At 38.9% G+C, this 21,639-nt stretch overlaps 1 protein-coding gene across 1 annotated transcript in view; it reads right to left on the bottom strand.

The window, feature by feature from the left end:
• The window catches only part of WDPCP (WD repeat containing planar cell polarity effector), a 96,526-nt gene that overhangs the window by 24,160 nt on the left and 50,727 nt on the right, over positions 1-21,639 (bottom strand). Inside the window, exons 12-13 of the mRNA XM_065739591.1 lie at positions 14,739-14,802; positions 9,509-9,611 (exon numbers count right to left, since the gene is read on the bottom strand). Coding sequence (XP_065595663.1) covers positions 9,509-9,611; positions 14,739-14,802 — 167 coding nt within the window. The remainder of the gene's footprint in view (positions 1-9,508; positions 9,612-14,738; positions 14,803-21,639) is intronic.

Below are 21,639 nucleotides of genomic sequence, written 5' to 3'. Positions count from 1 at the left end.
CATCCTTCCTTCTTTGGATTGCAGTCAGAGGATGAGAGCATGTCAGGCTCATGTCAGGGCAGCAACAGGAGGTGAAATAAGCACTGCACGGGCTCTGGGGTGGCCCCAGAACTTGCTCTTCACCTGTGCACTTCAGGCATATATGAGCATCTTCACGGGGGCAAGAACATCAGCAAGGTAAATGCCCAAATTCAGCTGAGGTATGCAGCTAACCACAGCATGATGTAGCAGGGAAAGGTAGGTTACATCCAGCAAAAAGTATTGGGCAGCAGATTAATACAGGCAAGAGAAGGAGGGCCAAGACAAGGACAAAGGGGCTAGGAGCCCAAGTGCCAGGAGTTGCAGCCAGGCCTGGGCTAGGAGACAGAAATCAAGCTCTTTGCTTAATCATAAAGATGATAAGATGGGACACTTACCGCGTCCCCGCAGTAAATAAGTAATTACAATGATCACCAGACATGCTTAAGCTGTTATTAATACTATCTTTTCATCTTATTATAATATTTTGCCATTTCATAATATCAACAATGCAAAGATAACCAATGTTGCCTCATGATCTGTTTTTAAGACTAAATTTTTCAGTTTAAATCTAGCATGGTTCAGGACTTCTTGGTATTGTGAGCTCAGATACCATTCACGCACGAGTTTGGGAGCTGCAGCAATCTTGCAGCACTGGGATTTTAGAAGTTTCAGTGCCAACTAACCCACAGGAAGAACATTTTTAGAAACTGTATTTCAAATAGCTGAAATGAAATGCATTTGATCAGCTATGTTGAGAAAAAAAGCGATTCATTCTGGTGTGTTGGTTGCCCTGTATTAAGCACTGTCCAACTGTTTTCCATCAGTGTGTTTTCTCTAGCAACCCATGGCATTTCTCCTCTGGGGCAAGTTTAGTTTTTCAGACAGTGCAAGGAGGACAGCAGCAATGGGTGCAAAGCTTTCTCTTGGACCCAGCTGAGCTCTTCCCTATGGCTTTCTCCAAAGCAGAACGCCAACAAATAGGCTTTTATCAGGGCACTTGGATTTGATAGGCTGAAAGCATTCAACAAGAGCTAAGATCAGGTCATCAAACACCTTTAGCTTTGATAAAGGAGTTTTCTGAGGATATACTGTCAAGCAGTCTCTCAAGCAGTCTTTGGAGGAAAACAATTCCAACCTCTGATTTTGCCAGCAGCAATTGCATGGTATCCCCAGCCTGTAGTGCAGCAGGGCATGTAGTGAAAGAGGATATAATAAATAAATGGTTCTGCAGTGTTTCTGTTTATTTGTTTGATCAGAAAGCAGATGTGCAAAGAGTCTCTCATTGACAAGCATTGCTCTTTCCAAACTCATCTACAGTCCTCCTCTGATGTTGACTATGCAATATCCGATCTTCACTTCTGAAACTCACCTGCACGAGAATATTTGGTTATAATTATTTGGTAGGCAATTATAAAAAGGCCTCATGTTGAGATATTACAACTTAATGTTAAGTCAACGCCTTGCGTCAGACCACCATTATACCTCTTCTCTCATTCCTCTGCTGTCATGCCGCCGGTGTGATAAATTGCAACCTGTCACATCACGTTATGTTACGCAGAACAAACAGGACAAAACACATACCAACTGCCATGCAAATATGTGTTTGCCAACTCTTCTCGGTGCATAGAAATGCAACCAGTAAGTTCTCTATCAGAAACCTAGAGGCTTGAGGATGGCTCAAGGGTGTGTGAGACAAACATGCCTCTGACACAGCGTGAACTCACAGATCCTTGCTCCCAGCCAGCTACAGCAATTATGAAAGCTCCTCCTGCTGTGATCATTTCTTCTTCTTTCCAAAAAAAAAACAAAAAAACAAAAAAAAACCAACCAAAAACTCAACAACAACAACAACAAAAACCAGCTGTGGATGCTGATGTCATGAAGCAAAATGTAAACATCCAATAATTAATCTAGCACTCATGTTCAGAGCTGGAGCTATTTTTATGACTGGACAGTTTTTGGCTGTGTATGTGTAAACATAACACCCACTTATGTGCACACACACGTGCATACTATGAGATGTGTGAATATACATTATGTGGCTTCTAACTGCAGTCTTTCAGCCTACATGTGGGCCTTTTGAAGCTAATGGGAGATTTACCAGGGGCTTTTTCACAGAGCTGTAGGCAAGACAGGAATCCAGTACATATGAATATTATACTATAATGATACAGTACAACTCATCTAGTTTGACCTACAGTGAATTACAGGTCATTAAGTTTCATCCAGGTATCCTACACTGAGCCAGAAAAACTTGTGTTTGACTCACATATAAACTGTATTTGGTTAAAACCCATTTCCCAGAAAAGTATTCGTTTACTCTCCACGCAAAGGCACTTTTCATGCATCAATTTCTTTGATAGCTTGTTTCAACAGTTACTTTAACTACGTGTGCTTCTTATTTAAATCAACTTCGGTATGCAGAGTCAGTACCAAGAACTCAAGCTCCCGATACCCCAAATGTCCCTTTTCCATTTTGAGTAGCTAGCAAGAAAAAAACAGCATGGATGTTGGAGAAGCCCTTCTTCGGGCAAGACACAGGTTACATCCATGTAGAAATGTTTGCCATCAATCTGCCATTTCAACCATATCCTGAGATAATTTCTATATGCATTTCCAAAGCTTGAGCCTTTTCAAATGTGACTACCATAAATAAGGAGCCTAGCTCTACTTCTGGTATATTACAGCTTGTCTGAAAAAACTCATTGTAGAATTTGACACCTAAATACTTGGCATTCAGTGAATGTTAAGAAAGCAGTAGGAAAAGAAACAGCATTAATAGAACGATCTCCCTTCATATCACCTTTTACTTCAAAGTTTTCAAAATCACTTCCTGAACTGGCTGATTATCCCAGTGTCTTGAGGATTATATTTTCAGAGTGGCACATACAAAATTTTTCAGCTGCTCACTCTCGTGAAGGTGATGGATGGTGTCGGCAGAATTTAATGAAAAGAACTTAAACTAAAGGGCTTTTTGTTAATTTTCATGTATATGCCAGGCACACATACAAAGCTTCACGGAGTGGAAAGCAATGCTCCATTCTGTCAGAACGGGGAAGTAAAGAATATTGAATTTTGACTGGAAGTGCAAAGTGTGTAAAACTGGGAAGGAAAGAGTAGTAATCCATACAGAGATTTTGGCTGGACATGGGCATTAATGCCTTGCTTTTAAAAAGCATACCTTTGACTGACCATAGACTTTTTACTTGTGATGCATCTCTACACATACAATAAATTTCTGTGTTTATTTTAGATAGAGAACTATATAAATATACTATTTAAATTGCTAGTAATAACATACACATTAATGATCGAGTATTCACTTCTCTTTACTGCAATGCCATGCCAGGGGCATCCCTTTGAGACCTTTTAAGCTGAATAATTCTTGGTCATTTAACATTTTCACTCATGGAATCTCAGTGTGAATGGTTTTCACTTTTGAAGTAAGTTACTTCTTGATATGTTGCTACAGAAAATAAGTTGTTTACTTGGTAATTAGCATCATCCACTCTCTGTTGTTTACGTGCATCAACTTAGGGGGAGGGGGTAAGCTAGAAATGTGCTGAAATGATGTGTGCCAAGAGGTGTACCATGCAACAAGTACAACAAATACAAAATAGAAAGGGACAGCCCCTTTCAATATCTCGAATATGGAAATACTGCAATTATTTTGTTTATAAAATATATATATATGCAAAAATTTAACTCCCCCAAACTGTTTCTTTCAGTTACTTTTTTCTACTCTGCTTTAACAGGAGTTGGATTCGATGATACTAAAGGAGCCTTCTAACCCCTACAGTTCTGTGATTCCACAACTCTATACATCATTTAAAATGAAGGTAAAATCATGGTATTCTATAAGCTCTTGTTAAACATTCTTCACATTAAATGGGACATATTTTTTACTGCTGACAGATATTAAAAATATGGGAATCATTGCAATTAAAATATTACAAAGAATATTGTCTTCATTTCTGGCATATAGTGGTGAGTTTTAAAATCAGGTTTTGTAGCGGTCAAGGATCTGTCAAAAAGAAGAAGGAAGAAAAAGGCATGCCACGATTATTCTAAAGCTTGACAGAAAACTATAAATCTCTTTCAAGTGAAGATACACAGATCTTTGTGCAGACCTCTGCAGCTAAGCAAACCAGCTAGCCTTTGATGTGCATATAATTATTAGGGGCTGAGGATTATGTCTTTAGGCAAAGCTGTCTAGAGATGGGAAGGTATAGATCAAAACTGACATCATGACACAAGAGAGCACAGGGGTGAGATGAGGTGGAGCCAAAAATAGTTTGGCATTACTATAGACCTGAACTTAAACAAATGACTCCGCTTCTTGAAAAGAACACAAGGAGGGGAGCAATTAGTGCCCCCATAACCTCTTGATACAGTGCAAACCTCACCAGCAGTTTGAACACTAAAAATATAGTTTACAAAAAGCTGAATACCAGAATGAAGGAGATTCAGCAGATCCATGTAGATGTGCAGGAACACGTTGTCATGCCTTCAGCGAGGCTGGGATGCCAGGCTGTGACTTAAGAACAGTCACTGCAATAGGATTCTGTCCTGCAAGAGCTTGGTGCCACCAGCTCCTCTTGAAACCAGGGGACACAAAAGGGCTGACAGCATCACACAGAATGTCCTTCTAGAGTGGGTTTCGTCATTTGTTTTTTGGAGAGATCAGGAATCAGGTAAGGCCAGGCCTATTCCTTGTTACTTTCTAAAATCCCCATCCAAAGCCCTCCGAAGATGGTAAAAATACCCTCATTGAGTTTAGCAGGTTCTGTGTCAAATCCTGTGTGAGCTCTGACACAGGTAGAGAAGTAAAAAACTAAAGCAAAATATTAGATTACATGGGTTACGATCAACTTAAACTGAAAATCTAAATAAATCAATGGGAGGTCTGATACTTAAACTGAAAGGAGCAGAACTCAAAAATGTAGCCTCAGCTGGTGCCCCCCAAGTATTCCCAGATCACAGTTCATCTGCCTAGTCGGCAATACTTTAAGCACGCCATCAATACTTTAAGCAGTGAAATAAAACTCATGCCATGAAATATAAAGCTGGGATTCTCAGTTTGCTTGAATTCTGATAGAAAGAAAGATGTGTGTGCCAAGGAAGAACAGGAAGTGAAGAAGGCTTTGTCATCAGTGTCAGAAAAAGTACATCAAGGAGTCATTATGATCAGAAGAGGAACAACTGCTACCAGCTACACTAATGCAGGGCCAGGAAAGGTGACATAACCAAGCGGACAGTTCTACATGCTGTCTGAAATGCAAGTGGGCTCATCTGGACTCTAGGAAGAGGTGAAGATGTGAGCAAGATACAAGCAATTTGGAGGCAGCAGGATGCACATGATGCCAGACTGATGCCTCAGACAGACTGCTTGAAAACCACGGCATGTGCAATTAAGAACTGTCAGAAAGAACATGTAAGCCATTCCAGGTAAAATACCAAGAACCGAAAAGAAATGATCACTCTCTGCTTAAGGCAGAAGCTGGTGATGTTCCTTGCCAGTAAGGCGAAAGCTTTAGGGCCCCTACAGTTTGAATGTCATTCTATGAACAGTGTAAGAAACTAGACCTCAGCCTCTGTGAAAATTGGTGAGATATCCCATCTCACTATTACGACAGCTCTGTTAGAAATGTTACCTTAACATTAGTGTTATTAATATTATGAATTTAATTCTAAGTAGAAATACCGGGCTTCCCAATTTGCCTTTCAACTATGCAGCATACATCTATCTTGTCACAACACGAATCCCTTTTGGGTAAAAGCTATTGATTTGAAGGTTAAAATCATTTTGCTAGGCCCTAATGTAATTTGTTGGAAGTTGGCCTTGGGAAACTTTCTGACACTGTCTGCATATGCTTTTCATTGGGTATTCATTGAGCAATGATGTCTGAATGGCTGAGTTCTTCGCTTCCATGATAATTATTAGTTATGGCATTTCTTAACAGGCTGTGCCATGTCAGTTCTTTGTAACCCAAGTTTTACATTAGCAGCCTGCAGTTCACTGAGAAGATGCACTCTTCTACCACAGACAACATCGTACCTGGTTAATTCTGGTCCAGGAGTGCACTTGGGAGGCTACACCCATGAACAAAATGACTAGTAAGCCTGTATGCAACGTTAACATGGAAGAAAATCCTCTCTGCTTTAATAGAGTGAAATGAGGTGCACACAATATTCAAGGCCAAATGAGAACTCCCTGACCTCATTAAGGAACTTGTAGGTCTACTACAGAAATAATTCAATGGGAAAACTTTGGCAGAGGTAACGACAACATCTACAGCCACTGGTCTGCTGATCAACTGGGAGCGAGGAAAGAGGAGACTGGTAGTGTATACTCAGAGGTGTACGGTACCATTACTTCAATCTGCTCATGCCTCAAGATGCATTTTTCACAGGCTGTCAAACATAAAATCTTACGAGAATAATTTTCTTTAGAAGATTTTAATCAGTGGAACAAAATATCTGATTCTGCCAAAACCATAGGCAGGGAATAGCAGCAAGCTTACTTGATGCTTCATCCTGCTCGGCAGTATTCTCACGAAACTACAATGCTCTAAAGTTCTACAGGTGTTTCAACCATTCAAACCCAGGCATTCTTTCTTTTGATGCTGGCTTCTTGGAAACAGTGCATGGCAAACTATGATCTAGTGACAGGCTGAGGACAACTAAAATTCAGGAAATTTTGAAACAATAAATCTATTTTTAGTTTTACCTTGACACAAATCATGATTTAATATACGTGAGGAATCCAGCAGTGATTATAGATGACATTTATAAATTCAAGTTGAAATTGTACTTTCATTCTATATTATTTGTAAGGGTTTGAAACTTTTCCAATAGTTTGAGTTTTAAGTATATGATGTTTGAAGCAAGCCCTGTATACAGAAATATTTGACAAATGAAATATATCTGGAGCAATCAGAGCACTCTCAAGAGCTTGGGAACTGGCCAGGAGCACTAACTCATGTTATTTTCAGGTAGCAGTGACCTGAGTTTTGGGGACAGGCTAGCTCAGGAAATATCACCAGATGCAGATGAAGGTTCACACCCATACTATTTAGGACAAAACATTATACTGTAGCATATATAGGAAATATGCTGTAATCATATTCCCTTAGGTAGTGCTCAGCATAATTTCGGTCTCATTTGCTTAGCTTGCTGCCTTGAGGGAGCCTCAAGTGGGCATACAAGGAGTTTGGGGATTGACCTAGGAAGTACAACCGCTGGTAACCGAGCAGCAGAAAGCCCCAGGGAGCAGGAGCCCAGTGATGAAGACTCAGGAGATAAATAGGAGACAGAAGCTTGTATGGAACTCTATTTTAAAGCTTCTGGTGCAGGTACAATTTTCATCACCCTTCTCAAAATATTAGATAAATGTAGTAATTCACATAGAAAGCACTTGTTAGTCTTCTTTTGTTATCACTGGGTTCACAAAACTCATTCATCATTGCATATATATATATATGTTTTTTTTTTTTCCTAACAACAGCTTCTGAAATAAAAACATTAAAAAGAAAGGTCCATGGAATCAAGTACGATAAAACAAAACCTGTGGCTGAGATTTCAAGTGTTTAAGGTGAGATCCAATCTGAATTGAAATGAACTCATGGGAGACTCCGGTTTATTTTCATATAAAATGAATTGGATGCAAATTCATTACTGTTAATAGACTGAATCTCACTGACAGTTTGTCCCAGGGGCATTGAATTTACTAAGTATTTTAAGTCATCTTGATAGTTAATTATTCAGCAAATGAGAATACTTTAAAGACTATCATATAAAATGACTTTAATAATTTATGCTTATGGGGAATTCCAGGGCTGCTCCCAAGAAGGGGAATGCTGTGTGCCTGCACATTTGTAATGAACGGTAGTAACACATGTATTACCACTGACATGCTAGTAAGACACTTGTGATTACCTCGGGTTTCTTTTCTATCCCTTTTTTTCGTGTCAGTGTCTATAAGACAGCAAACTTCAAAATTGCCTACCTTCAGAAATCTAATAATAGTTTGCAAGGAATTACATGAAGACAGATAAAGGTTTTATTTTTCTGTATTAAGTGCATTTTTACACAACTAACACTGAGAGAATAGATAATGATTAGAAACAACTCTTCAGCACCTCAATGCTATTAGGTGCAGAGGACAGCTACTTACAAATAAGAGAAGAGAAAGCATGAGACATATAACTGTATACTTTAAAAGAGTACCTGGTGAAAGATGACCTAAACAAATGTAGTTCGTGGCAATTCTAGCGGTCATAGACCTTTGCATAAAGGCAGAGCTGGGATGCAAAAGTGACCTCGGCTTGAAAATGAAAAATGTTCAGGATAGGCACTGCTTGATTTCTACTCTGCTGGAGAGGTAAGATGGTGACACTGCACTGTACCTTGTAAGTCGGCAACTTGTATCTGCACTCATAGAAACAGCTTCACAAACTTACATACAGCCTCTCTATGCTTCCATACATTCAAATGGCATTTGCTTATATACTCTGGCTAAAACCTTAGGTACACGGTTCTGATTTTTAGGACCCAAAAAGAACCTTATGTTGTTCAAAATCTCAGAGGTTTTCTGACGCCTTCTTCCAAGTGCCAGTTACACTGTTTTCTTGGCAAGGGGCAAGGACAGAAGTGGCTTTATCTAATATTCAAGGTGAGATAAGCAAATGAGCATTGTGCATATATTACACAAACATTTTGTGCCCATTCTTTCCCCCTCTGCCTGCTTTCTCTCTTCAGGAGGTCAGCTTTCTAGACTCCTGTAGACACTTTCTGCATGGGTTGTGTTTTAGGCCTGAAGAATCATAATAGTCTACTTATTTGTACACATCTCTTCATAGTAATTCAAAAGAAACACATGGAGAAAATGAATGAGGTATAACTTCCATTATCTGCGAAGTTGTTTGTGTTTGAGCAATTTTTCTAAAATTGCCATTTTTGAATCAATTCTCTTTACAAAACTACAGGAACCCATTGAGTGTGAAGCAGTCACTTTACAGCCAGGTTCTAAGCCTTACGTTCTCATTAGTAAATGCTTCCTCTGAATGCTTCCAATGTAGTAACGATGTGACTCCAGTTATTGGGACTGCATTTACAAGCAAATGGGTGAATGAGATTGCCATACCTGGCCTTTAACATTGGCATAGAAAAGATGTTTGGATTCAGGTCCCAACCTGAGAGGAATCTGAGTTCACTTTCAGCAGCCTGAACTTTTCTACATAGCCACATATGCTAATCTTCTCTGTTCTGTAGCTATTGCATTGACACAGTCCTCACATGGGCACTGAAAGGTAAAGCTCTGTCATTTTTATAAGCTTCACTCTTCAGTTATGAATAAAAACACCGTCTCACTTTCAAATAAAACAGTACAATCGAACCACTAAACCCCCACAAATATAACACAGTGTTGTACAGGACAAGTATTGATTAAAACAAAAAGGGCTTTTTAAACACCATTAATTCTTACCAATTCCAGTAGTTATTGATTCTGCATCAATGTCATTAGCCTTTTTCTTTGCCACTTCAGCTAGTGCCAATTCACCCTTATCTACAGCAAGGTAATGGATGTCCTTTGGAAATAAAAGAAAAATAAAAGATTAATCTAAAATGAATCTCATAGGCATAACAAAAGGGAATTTAAAAGAAAGAGGTTCTTTTATTATTTAGATCACAAACACAGATGGAACTGATGAACCTAGCTTTACATTTTAATTCCCTCTCAATGCACATTTATTATCTGACTTGTGCTGGTGAATACAGCATTTCTTATTAACAATGGATAAAATGGTGACCAGTCATGCACTGATAAAAGTGAAGCTGTTGACTTAGTGTACAAATGAAACCAGCCTCTGTGCTTTTAAGGAAATTCTGATTGGTACAAAAAATTAAAAGAGGGTTGCTACCAGAAGGCTCTGAGTTACCACAATGGAAGAACTGGAACTCTTCCCTCATTTTTTTGTAAAACTTCCACCCAGTATGACTGTCGTGGTAAATCTATTTGGGGAGAGGACTAATTTTCGTTTAGAGGCTGTCGTGAAACACTTGTTGTTCTTTGACTAAGATGGCTGTTTGTCCTTGTGCTGATACAGGAGGAAATATGAACAATGACATTTGCTCAAAGGTTTTAACTCCTATACAGGTGACATGATTCCTGATTCCTGAGGCACTCTTGGATCTCCTTGTCACAAACACACGATGATTTTTCAAAAATGTTGCCTAGCATGAATAGTTGCCAATACTCTGGATCTAACCCATAATCTGGAGATAAAAAACAAGGCTGCAGCAGAGTGCATCATTCCACATTGAATTGCAAGTCTTCTTATTTTGTGTTAACCTTTGAGGTGTGAAACACATGCATTACTTGCAGCACAGTTTGCAGGAGAGTATATTCCTGCTGACAAGTTGCAGTTTCAGTGGCCTTTGTTTATGGTTTCAGTTTTTGGTCCTTTGAAACTTGAAGTAAAGTTTCACTCTTTCATCCCATTAACGAAGATACAATTAACCCTCTCCTCTGGTGGCACAGCCTGGGCTGCTCTGTGCAGGAACAGAGACAGATGAAGGAAGGAAGAAAATCAAGAACACTGGGCAGAGTTCCTCCCATCCTACCCCTAATTGCTAAAGGTGTCACCTGTATTCTTCCCTTATTTAATTAAAAAACAAACAAACAGAGGAACAAACAGTTATGGGACCATTTGCACAGGAAAAGGTGGTACAGACTGGTAGGAGTCTGACAATCTGGAGGAGATGGCAACGTTTTCTAACTACAATCACAGGTGTGACTTAAAAAATGTGCAAGTGTCTTGGAGCAAAGTACTGACTTCTGAACTTGTTGTGAACTTTGCACTTCCTCTCTTTGTAGGTCTAACATGGCTGTCAGAGAAAGGGCCTGAGCAGCAAGGTATGATTTCTATGAAGATTAAGCTGTAGATATTGTCAGCTTATTTAGATAACAATAGAGAACCTAAGGGCTCTCCAACAAGTCTGAGCTTACAGAGATTTGAACATATAGGCAGGTTATGTTCAACTATTTTAAAATGCACTCTGACTATAATTAACGCGCCTCTCTTTTTGTAATTTAAACTAAGGGAGGTATTGTCTACTTCAATGCAGATTTAAATAATAAACCTGGGGAGGCAATGGAAACAACCACAGCCAATGACAAAGTTCTTGCAGTACCCATCACTCACTCATGGGGGTTTTGCAAGGAGCACAGATATAGCAGTAGGATGGCAAGGGACTTTTGGTGCGGATCCTCGAGTTGCTGCCACAAAGATCAGTTATTTATTTTAAATACTCTTGTTCCCATCTCTAAAAAACTTCGGAAAGTTAAGAATTTTTTTTGTATAAAAACTGCACGTTTCAGCTAAAATTTAAGTGATTCTCATTCAAATCAGATGTCAAAATGACATCTTCTAAGATTTTATAGATCTCTGAGCAGGATAAGACCAGGAAATAAATAAAAGATGAAGAAAACCACTAGATTACATGTTGCCTTCAAGAGGGACAGGGAAACTTAAAGAATTAATTTGCTGCAGATTTTTTCACACCACTATCTAAGAATTTATCACATTGAATATCACGTCTCTCTCCAAAACAACGGTGACGATTTTCAGCTGCTGATCAGGAGTTTGCTGAAAGGGCTGTATTTTATCATTTAACAGTTTGATTACTTTTTGGACACTTCCCTTTTTACCCTCCTCTTTGTGACTCACAGAGCCGGCCCTGGGTGAGCAGAAGTCATTTGAAACATCGATGAGCATTTGTCTATGGGATATTTCTGGGCAACATTCCAACACGTCTTCGAAACATGCACTTTTCCTCATCAGCGCATCACCCAAGATCTGACACTTTTATTAAAGTGTCTTTTCCTTGCATTTCTGCTACCTTTGGTACGTGTGATGGCCTTTTGAATTTTCTGCAGCTGAGAGCTGAGGCATACTACAAAAGGATTTAAAGCTAACAACCCCTGCGTTGCTTGATCTTTTCTGTCACAGATTGGATCAGTCGCTGTCCAATAAATGTAGCTGTTGTTCATGATATTATGCCCTTTTCAGTTTTATTTTTTTATTGAACTTTGTAGGAGATGATAATAATTGATGGACTCAGATGTGACGTGAGGGTAAAGCTTACGGGGAGACACAGCAGTGCCCATGTGTCTTATGGCATCATACTAGTGACGCTATAGCTACAAGGCTAAGACATGAGCTCTTTTTGTTTCTTTTTCATTTTTATGAAAGAAATCACGCCTTAGATATCACTCCCTCAAACTTCTTTGCAATCTCAAAAGAATCAGGAGGGCTGCAGAGCTCTGTTTCATGAAAAGAAATCTCGCTCAGAATAAACTCTCCAAGATACAGAATATTTCCTCATAGGTCGCAGGAGACAGGTGTTCAATGTGGATCCTCCTCGATTCTCTGATATATCTACTCCACTCTCTCCTTTTCTGTTTCCCTTTAATAAACAATTTTCTTTTTCTTTTTGCTTATGCCATCAGATACTTTCCTTAGTCTACTACTACTTCTTGAAATCCTATTAAATTAACAAGAAATAAGGTGGCATCACTCTTCAAGCCCACAGAGGTTTTACAAACCGATTTGGTAGGTCTGTTGAACAACAGTACAAGTAATTGACCTACTTATTACTTTTTGGTACTGCACGCCATTACAAATACTTTAAATATAGGTAAAGTCAAGTTGTATGCTGTTAATTGCATTTTGACCTATGTAAACAGTACATACAAATTATGTATTATGTGTTAAGCAGAAGTGAAGGATGCGCACACCTTGCTTAGCAGTAGTGTTATTACGCTAGTACTTTGAAGAACTGTAAGTTTTAGTGAGCAGGTTACTTAATTTTTACACAGTATTCCGTGCAATAAAGCCCAATTCCCTAGAAATTACCATAGCACAGATTTTTTATGAGCTATGCACCTTTAACCTTCTTGCGTCCTGTACTTAGAAGTCCTGCAGCAGTGCCTTAGTCAGCTAACTGTAAAGTTTGTTCATTAGCACCTCACTTAGGTAACGAATTAGCAAAAGGACATTTTTCCCAAGAGGAGGGAGAGGTGACAGAGGGTTTGGAGAGGCAGGTGTGTGTGCTGCTAGTTGCATAACCTGCAGGAAACTATGAGGAACCTCAAAGGTAATGCAAGGAGAACAAGAATAATGCAGAACTGGTTTGGATCTTGCTCTAATGTAAGCCAGGAGGAATTACATGGGCATTTATGTTTAAGGGCACTGGAGAGATTGGATGGGGAGATGTGCCTGCACAGCCACGCGTTGCTGTCTCCCTCCCATGTCAGCAGCTTTTGCCTCTACCTCCTGCCCCAACATTGGAGTTTCCTCGGTGCTGCCATCAGCAGAGGAAGGGCAAGAAGAAAGACTGTGTATGAAATGTCATCAGCCCAAATGAGAGAGGGCCCCTGAGACGTCAGGCCAAGAGCTGGGCCAAATGACATTGACACATGGCTGCAGGGCTCACCTCAACTGGGGATAAAACTGGCATTGAAAAACTTACTGTTAATACAAACAAAACAAAAAGGCTGAGCTAAAAAGAGGAAAAATCAAGGCGGGTATATATAAAACACATAATGAATTTCCTAAAAGCCTGACACTTCCATCACAGTCTTTTGATGCATACTTAGAAAAGTTTATCGCAATACTCACATCTTTCTAATTAGATGGAACAAGCCAGATGATTAGAGCCGTGAAAAAAACATCAAAAGGTTCACACAACTTTTTATATAATTAGAAGGGAATTTTCATAACCCATAAAAGTAGGATTTAATTGTGTAATTTAACATACAATTTAAATATCAAGATCAAACTAGCAGGGCAAGTGACTTAATGGGATAAATGATATTAACATCTAGTGTCAAAGCTTAATTTAAACAACAGAATGTCTTCATTATGCAAAAGAGTCAAGCAAAGGAATCGTTCAAAGGGCCTTTTTTTTTTTTTAACAAGGCCCTTTTCTATTGTTTCTTTGAAAACAATGAAATCAGCTGTGGAGCAGCAACATGCTGAGAGACTAGGAAAGCATGACTGGCTTTGTCCATCTGACCTCGCTGTGACATTGTGGTGCAAGATCTTATAAAACAAGAGCCTCCTGCAGAGCTCACACAGAAGACCTTTTAAGAGCTGGTTAATTTTACTTCTGTAGCTAATTAAATGGGAGGGGGCAGAGAGTGCATGAAATGTAAAAACCCTTGGGTTGATGCTGCTGAGCTTTGTTGTTTTAAAAGTACCTGTAGAAGCGTTCATAATTTGTCACTTTTCACAAAACCCTAAGAGACAAACTGAGAGCATTCAGGATCCCCAGGATATGGCCAGCTCTTGTGTCCAGAACTCAGCAGCTGAACATCTTAAAGGAACGGATTAGAAACGTATAAGCTTATTAGAGTGAAAGATGACATTCACCCACATCATGACAGATGAAGAAGGTGAAAGTTCAAAAACATAAACATTAATTCCTAGGAAATAAAGAGTAGCCTTTAGGCCACACTAGGGAAAATGTCAATGATTCTAAAGACACTCGATCCCCATTGACAAGTTCTGAGATGGCAAGGGGCAAGCCAGGTAGAATAACTCTGTCTTCAGTATATGTCTAAGGCTGCAAATGACACGGATCCTTTTTAATGTGCAAAAAGCTGACAACTAACATCCTGACAACAGCCTCTGTCTCCAGAGATGACTCACCATAAATAGGTCCCGAGAACCTATGTCAACAGCTAGTAGAAATGCTTTTTCAAATCTTTGATACCTGCAAGAGAACGGAAACATGTTACTTGCTGAGGACAATGTAAGATGTGCATCAAATTTTGTTACTGAGCAGAGAAGACCTTTGATTCTCCTCAAAAGTGTTGCCAAAGTTTTACTGAGTAAATGGGACCGCAGAACAGTAAGGCAGGACAGTGACTGCCCTTAACTCTCTTCATCTTTTAAAACCTTCAGGAAGGAAGGACGTTCAATCTTCAGTCCCATCAGATCTAGTTAATCTGAAGGACCAGAAGGTCCTGTAGATTATCAGTTAATCTTCAGAAAGATTCCATCAATTACATAGATAAATGTTAGCAATAACAGTGGTAGGAAACTCAAAATCCTCTACAGAAAACACTAAATCCAAACCTTCTGAAGTCCCCAAGGACTTCCCCAAGGACTTAAGAAGGCTCTGTCTCCAGAGAAGGCAATCTTCTGCAAGGATGCAATGTAATCTTTTACAAAGACTTCTGAAGTCAGGTCATGGCTCTACAGAAGTTCTTGTAGAAGACTGTACTGAGTTTTGTCATTACAGGCTCCCTCAATGCAGCTATCTGATGATCATCCACTCAAGTCATGACGAACAGTCCAGAGAATGTCCAGAGACTGCTTTTCCAGTGCGGTGGGGGGGTGACACTGCTTTGCTCCTAAGTCTCTCAGCATTGGCACAGTCTGCCACAAGTCCTGAGAATTTTCTGAAAATCCTACGATGAAGCAGGCCATGACAATCAGGGAAAACAAGGAATGGAAGAAGAGAGAACCACACACCAAGATTACCTGTACACAAGCTCTGGAAGACACCATCTCAAAAGCTCCTAGAGATGCAGTAAAGTAGGAAGGGAGCAGTGTAGATGTAGAACATCTCCATTACCCGGGAGGGCTTTATCACATCATACAGAGACCATCATTTTGGTGGCTGAAGGCTCACTGAACATCAGCTCCTTCCATTTGTAAGGATACAGACTGCCATCTCCTTCCTACCCAGAGACCACACACCATCTTCTGGCAATTACAGAAAGTGTCTACATGAGACAGAAATGCATTTGAAGGTTGCGTACATCCCCTTATATGTATCTTTGGACATAGTATGGACATCACAGTATCTTTGGAATACTGACTGAAGCAGGAAGAAAAAAGCCATCCATTGAGAGCTTTCTGAGAATATATACAACACTGCACTGGGCTAATGCCTCTCTTACACTAGATGTAGATAATCACTATGCAACAATCATTCAGTACCATGAGAAAGTGATTCCATGTGCACACATTTTCTGCTACTGCACATTCTACACCGAATGATTATTTTTAACACCCCTCTCTTATTTAGAGTTGTGAAGTAAATGATTCTATGTAGAATAACTTCTCAATTTTTCTGTTAGTGGTATTTTTTTTTCCTTTTTCCCTCCTCTTCACAGTTCCATAAATTAATCATTTGTTGATGCTTGAAGCCTGGGAAGGAAACAGCAGCACTGTAATTTTTCAGTGATAGAAAGGTGCAGTTTGTGCTCTCCCAATGTATACTGTCAGACAGCACCATACGGATGTCAGTATGTATAGAATTCTGCACCTTGAAGGTATCTTAGGAAATGCTGTAGCTCTTCCTAAGGCCAGCATGAAAGGAGACACAGGAATCCACCTTTCCCTGGGCAGGTGAAGGAGTCCCTATTATGACCCATACTGTGATTCCTGCTTCTGGCCAAGATAGCTCTCTATCTTCCTCTTGCTACAGCCCTATTGCTCTCCCCTCTTCCACTACACACTTGGAATGATTCGGCAGATGGTGAGACAGAGCCATTGAGGACTTTCTGCAAAGAATAACATTTGCGACAAGAAGACATAGTATTTCAGCTGAAGTAGGAAAGGAACTCTCCAAGTGAGGTTCCTAAGAGCTGGAGTGGGGAGCCCTGTCCTGCCCAGAGCTAGTCTCTGTGCTGTGTCTTCCAAGCACTAATCTGTAGCCCTCCTCACAGAACCTGTTTAAGGGAGGTGAAGAGATGAAGCAAGATCAACCTCTTGATCACTGGGGAGTGAACAGTGTGCCCATTGTTCTATTATGTACATCTACGTATCTATGAAGTTTTTCAACGAGCTTTCTATGAAGGATTTCCCAGTAAAATACACTGTGTTGTAATGATGCTTCTAAAGCTTTGCTTTAATTAAGACAATTAAGCACATGTTAAAATATGTGTCTCTTAAATAGCTATCATGTTTATCTTCTTCTGGCACATTTTTCTTTCCCATTATGAATTAAATCTACATTCTTAGCACTTAGAGGCAAAATTGGAAACCAAACAGGAACAGGCTTTACAACTAGCTAAAAAAAAAAGGCAGCATCATAATTCTGTTTTTCCAAAGGTAGAACCATACAGACTATTTTAATGACATTTGCTGTAGCATAGCAAAAATGTAAAAATGTGCAACTAAAAAATGTAAAGTAAATTTTTCTTTTGATTGTCCTGCAGAACAGAGTCATGGCCCAAAAGCTGTCAGTTCTTTGCTGTTTCATAAGGAATTCAACCTTTTTTCTTTTTTTTTCTTTAATCAACATATATACTTTGGTCTCATTATGGTCCCTATTCATAAAACTATGAAGTTAGCTTGTTATTTTCAGAGCTGTACAAAGGGGGAAAAAGGAAAAAAAAGGCTGCCGAAGAAAGAAATGCTCTTCACTAACTAAGAGTGCTGGAAATAACAATCGTAGATACTTCAAAAAAATATCAGACATGGAATTGCTTTAAAATACGGTGGAGGTTTCAAACAAGGGTGACAAGTTTGTGTTACTTAGGCAAACCATATTAAATCAGTCAAGAATGTCCAATTATTTTTTTAAGCTACCTTTACTAGAAAACTAGTATTTACTAGTTATTTTGAGTCTTTTTTCATGGGAGTTGCATTGTTTTTATTCTACAAGAACAATTACAGAGAGTCCTGCCCAGCAGGAGAGAGATCTCGAGCTAATAACGCCTCTTTTAAAGGCATGCTCTGTTGTGAGAAGTCTTGTTGCTATTGCTAGGACACTTTCCTTACACTTTATCAGCTCCTCAAACTAAAAATTGCCACATCAAAATACCTACCCTTTTGTTCCTGTGCTGCAATTAAATGGTAAAATATTTGCTTTCTAAAATGGCATCTGTAGGATCCTGTTGCTGAAGTGCATGTCTTCACCCACCTCCTCCACCTTGTTACTAACTGTTTACTTCACAATAACTCCAGCAATCAAGACTAATGCGTCCCTTGAAAAAGAGAGATAAGGAAATCTGCCTGCAAACCATGAAGTTCAGCCACCTGTGCGGCCAAAGTGAGAGCCAACAGAAATATGACCTTCAAGATTAAAACTGCGATTAAATATACAGGTCAGATAGAAAAACATCTCTCTGCGAGCTGTTTAGCACACACAATATTAAGTTTAAATTCCCCTATAGTGAAGTAATATTGTTATTACACACTCTTAAGTGATCTTTCTCCCTGTCCTACAAAACTCTAAAAAGATAGCTGTTAGTCCATCTGTTTTATGGGCAAATTAACAAAGAGGTAACAGGAGTGATATGAAAACATAATGTGGGCCAAAAATGGTGAGGATGGAAAAGAACCCAGACCTTCTGTGGTGGAGTAGCAGACCTCCTGTCTGTGTGCATTCTGAGACCGTGATTGAACTCAAATGATGCCAGGAAAGCCACAGATACTTGTTTTCTTTTTAGATAAAACAGTTAAATAATAATAATATATTTTGCAAATATCTCAAAAGCAGAATTTTGTCATTTGCATTCCATGGCAATGGAAAGGAATGTGGGCACTTAAAGACAGAGATAGGCTTTCCAGGCTGAGAAAAGTCAACTTAAAAATGTTTATCCATAATACTAAAACACATAAGAAGTCTGAGAATGAGGAAAAAAAAAGGGAAGAAGAAGGGAAGAGAGAGAGCTCATGCAAGCAAGGGAGAAATGTAGTGCAGGAAAGATGGAAACATTTCTTTAGGGACTAGTTACAACCAACAAGCCTTCTTAGACATGCCCATCGACCATGTAAGCATATTCCATGTGCTGGGCTGATAAAGGAGGGTTGCAGCCGTTTTTTTCCTTGTCTTCAATAAGGGTACACAACATTTAGAAAATAATCTGCAGGGGAAGAGCTGTGGCACAAATAACATTTATAAGGCAATCCTTTTTAATGAAAGAAATTTCAGAGTCCTCCTCATCTCGCAGTCCAATCAAGGGTGATACACATTCAAGAAGTGAATATTAAATATGCACAGAGCAAACAGAACAGGAAAAAAAATGAATATTAAAATAATTTACATGCAATCAAACGACACTGAAATTAAGTTTTAATTGTTCAGTATTCTGTGATGCATATGCAGATTTTAAAGTATTCAGAATATCAATCGAGTGTTTACTTACATCAAGCAATTGTATTTAAGCATACAAAACAGATGATGAAAATATGTTCAATCAGCTACAGCTCCCAACATTTACTGCAGGGTTTACGTGATCACTTTTAATTCAGTTATTTCATTTAATATTTCAATTTAATAGCTCATTCTTTCATTCAATTTCTAGGCATCTTGCCCATTTCTTAAACACAATAATAATAATTATTCATAAAAGGAGCTGTTTCCCCTAAGTTCTCATATCAGCAATTTTTGGAACAGAAATGGTTTTCATGCTTTTTTTTTTTTTTCCCTAGAAAAAATGTTGTTATTATCTGATATTTTTTTCCCTTTTAAATTAGACAATATTAAAATAAAGAACAATGTCTATAAAATGACTCTGAACTCTGTTCAGTGGAATTCTGAGCCAGAACAATTAGATTATCTGGTTAAAGAATGTAAAAAGTGTGTGGTTAGGTTGCTAAGTGGTTGATTTTAAATAGGAATGGCATGGTTTTCAACCAACTGTTGAACATAAAGCCATTGATCCAGACTTGTAACTGCACTGCAGAATACAGCTTAAACACCTTCAGGTATAAATGGAGTAACTTCAACTGTCCTCACTATGACAGCTCTGAAATACTTCTGACCTTCAAGGAAATACTTTGAAGTCAAGTTTCAGTAAGCTCTGAGGACTCAGATTGCTATGTAATGTTTCATCTATGAAATAAAGTATTAACTAAAGACGTGATATTTTATAATGTAATACTGACACTCCATTTAGAGCTCCTGTAGAGGACTGGATACATTAAGATCTTATATTTCATTAATAAAACAACAACAAGCACAACCCATTAAAGACAACAAAACTGGTTTGAACTTACCCACATGATTTCAGTTGCATACCCTATTTTAAATTAGATAGTTGCAGAGAGCTGAAGGTAGACCAAAGACCATGAATGCTCCAAACAATCTTTTCCTCTACTATCAAACTGAATTTGTGCTTCAGACAACATGGTCTGTTGGACTCAGCCTCATAATTTTTGGTTGTACTTGATACTCTCATATTATTTATTTGGATAACATACTATCCCAATACTATTGTTTACCTTGGGCAAAAATAAATTAATTACTGGATATCAGTTAACTGCAGATAGTATATTATTTCTTTTTGTTCAGCACCAGAGGCGTAACAAAAGTTCCATGCAACATGGCCAGGAATTGAAAGCATGACTGCTGTTTTTGTGAAAGAAACTGTTCTCTAAGCAGCAAACACTTCTTTTAATTAGTTTCCTATAGCTCCTTCTATACAAACTTTAGCAAAGTAAGTATGTGTTCCCCACGTTCCTTGCCAAAACATGCTCCAGGTAATATAGTGCCCTTCCCCAGAAGTGTATTACCTCCCATCCAACGATGGTTTGAGCAAGAATGAATGCAGACTGTGTCTAGAGTTAAGTAGTGCATTTGGTGAATGGCAGAACATAACTGCTGAACTTTTGCTTAGCCTTTTGGGATGGAGATAATTGCTGGGACATTATTTAACCTTAACTGGTTGCTGATTTCCTCAAAACTATCGGGTAGTTTTTTTTTTTTATCATCAAGACTTCTACCCTCTGCAACATTTAGCTGAGATTCATGAATTATTCTCGATGTCATTAGGGAACAGATGGAAGAATCAATGGATGCACTGGTTATTTATGATCTCTGAGATGCTAGCATTATTTTGACAAAGTCCCACTATCTTGCTTCTAGTTTTTTAGACTGAGTTTTTTGAATAGGACACATAAGCCTCTGAATGAGGCCCACAACCTTGCTGCCTTCTAGTACTAATGATGAGGAAGTGCTGCAGAGCACACCAAAAGGGCCATGGAGAAGCACCCATCAGGTCTACCCAATCAAGGTCAAGGGCATAATCTTCCAAATTGTATTCTGTATATGGAAGCTCTAAAGCTCATTGAGGTATAATCTGTACATCTCTTTAGGCCCAAATTTTGCAGAGCATTAACATACGCATTTATGACCCATAGTTTTCTATGGATCCTAAATAAGGGCATGCAAAGTGAAGCACTGAATTTTGAGGCCTGAGCAAATGGTTTTTAAAAAATCTCTTATCTAGACTATCCTACACAAACATGCCTCAAATACAAGTTCACAAATAACTGAGAAAATTTCAAGTGAGCATAGATGATTGAAGACACTGCAAAGCCTCTACAACTTGAGCTACACTGTCAAATTAGGTATCTGCAAACTTAAGAAAGTACACCTATAACTTCACTGACTGTTGGGCATAGAACCAAATGCCCTTCACATCAAAGGGTACCCTCTGGTATGAAGCAAGGAAAAAAACAAACCAAATTAAAAAAATAAGAGGAAAGAGAAAGCTAATAAGGGGAGCCAGACAGTATGACTCCCTGGCCACAGAAAGCCCTGGAGCGCTTTAACAGGTGGTGAATCTTGAAGACATTCCCAACATAA

The sequence above is a fragment of the Cyrtonyx montezumae genome, unplaced genomic scaffold (genome assembly GCF_038088225.1).
Source record: "Cyrtonyx montezumae isolate F1298 unplaced genomic scaffold, pur_monq_1.0 scaffold_24, whole genome shotgun sequence".
Taxonomy (NCBI): domain Eukaryota; kingdom Metazoa; phylum Chordata; class Aves; order Galliformes; family Odontophoridae; genus Cyrtonyx; species Cyrtonyx montezumae.
Note: the sequence above shows the minus strand (reverse complement) of the source record. Positions and strands in the feature narration are given on the sequence as shown.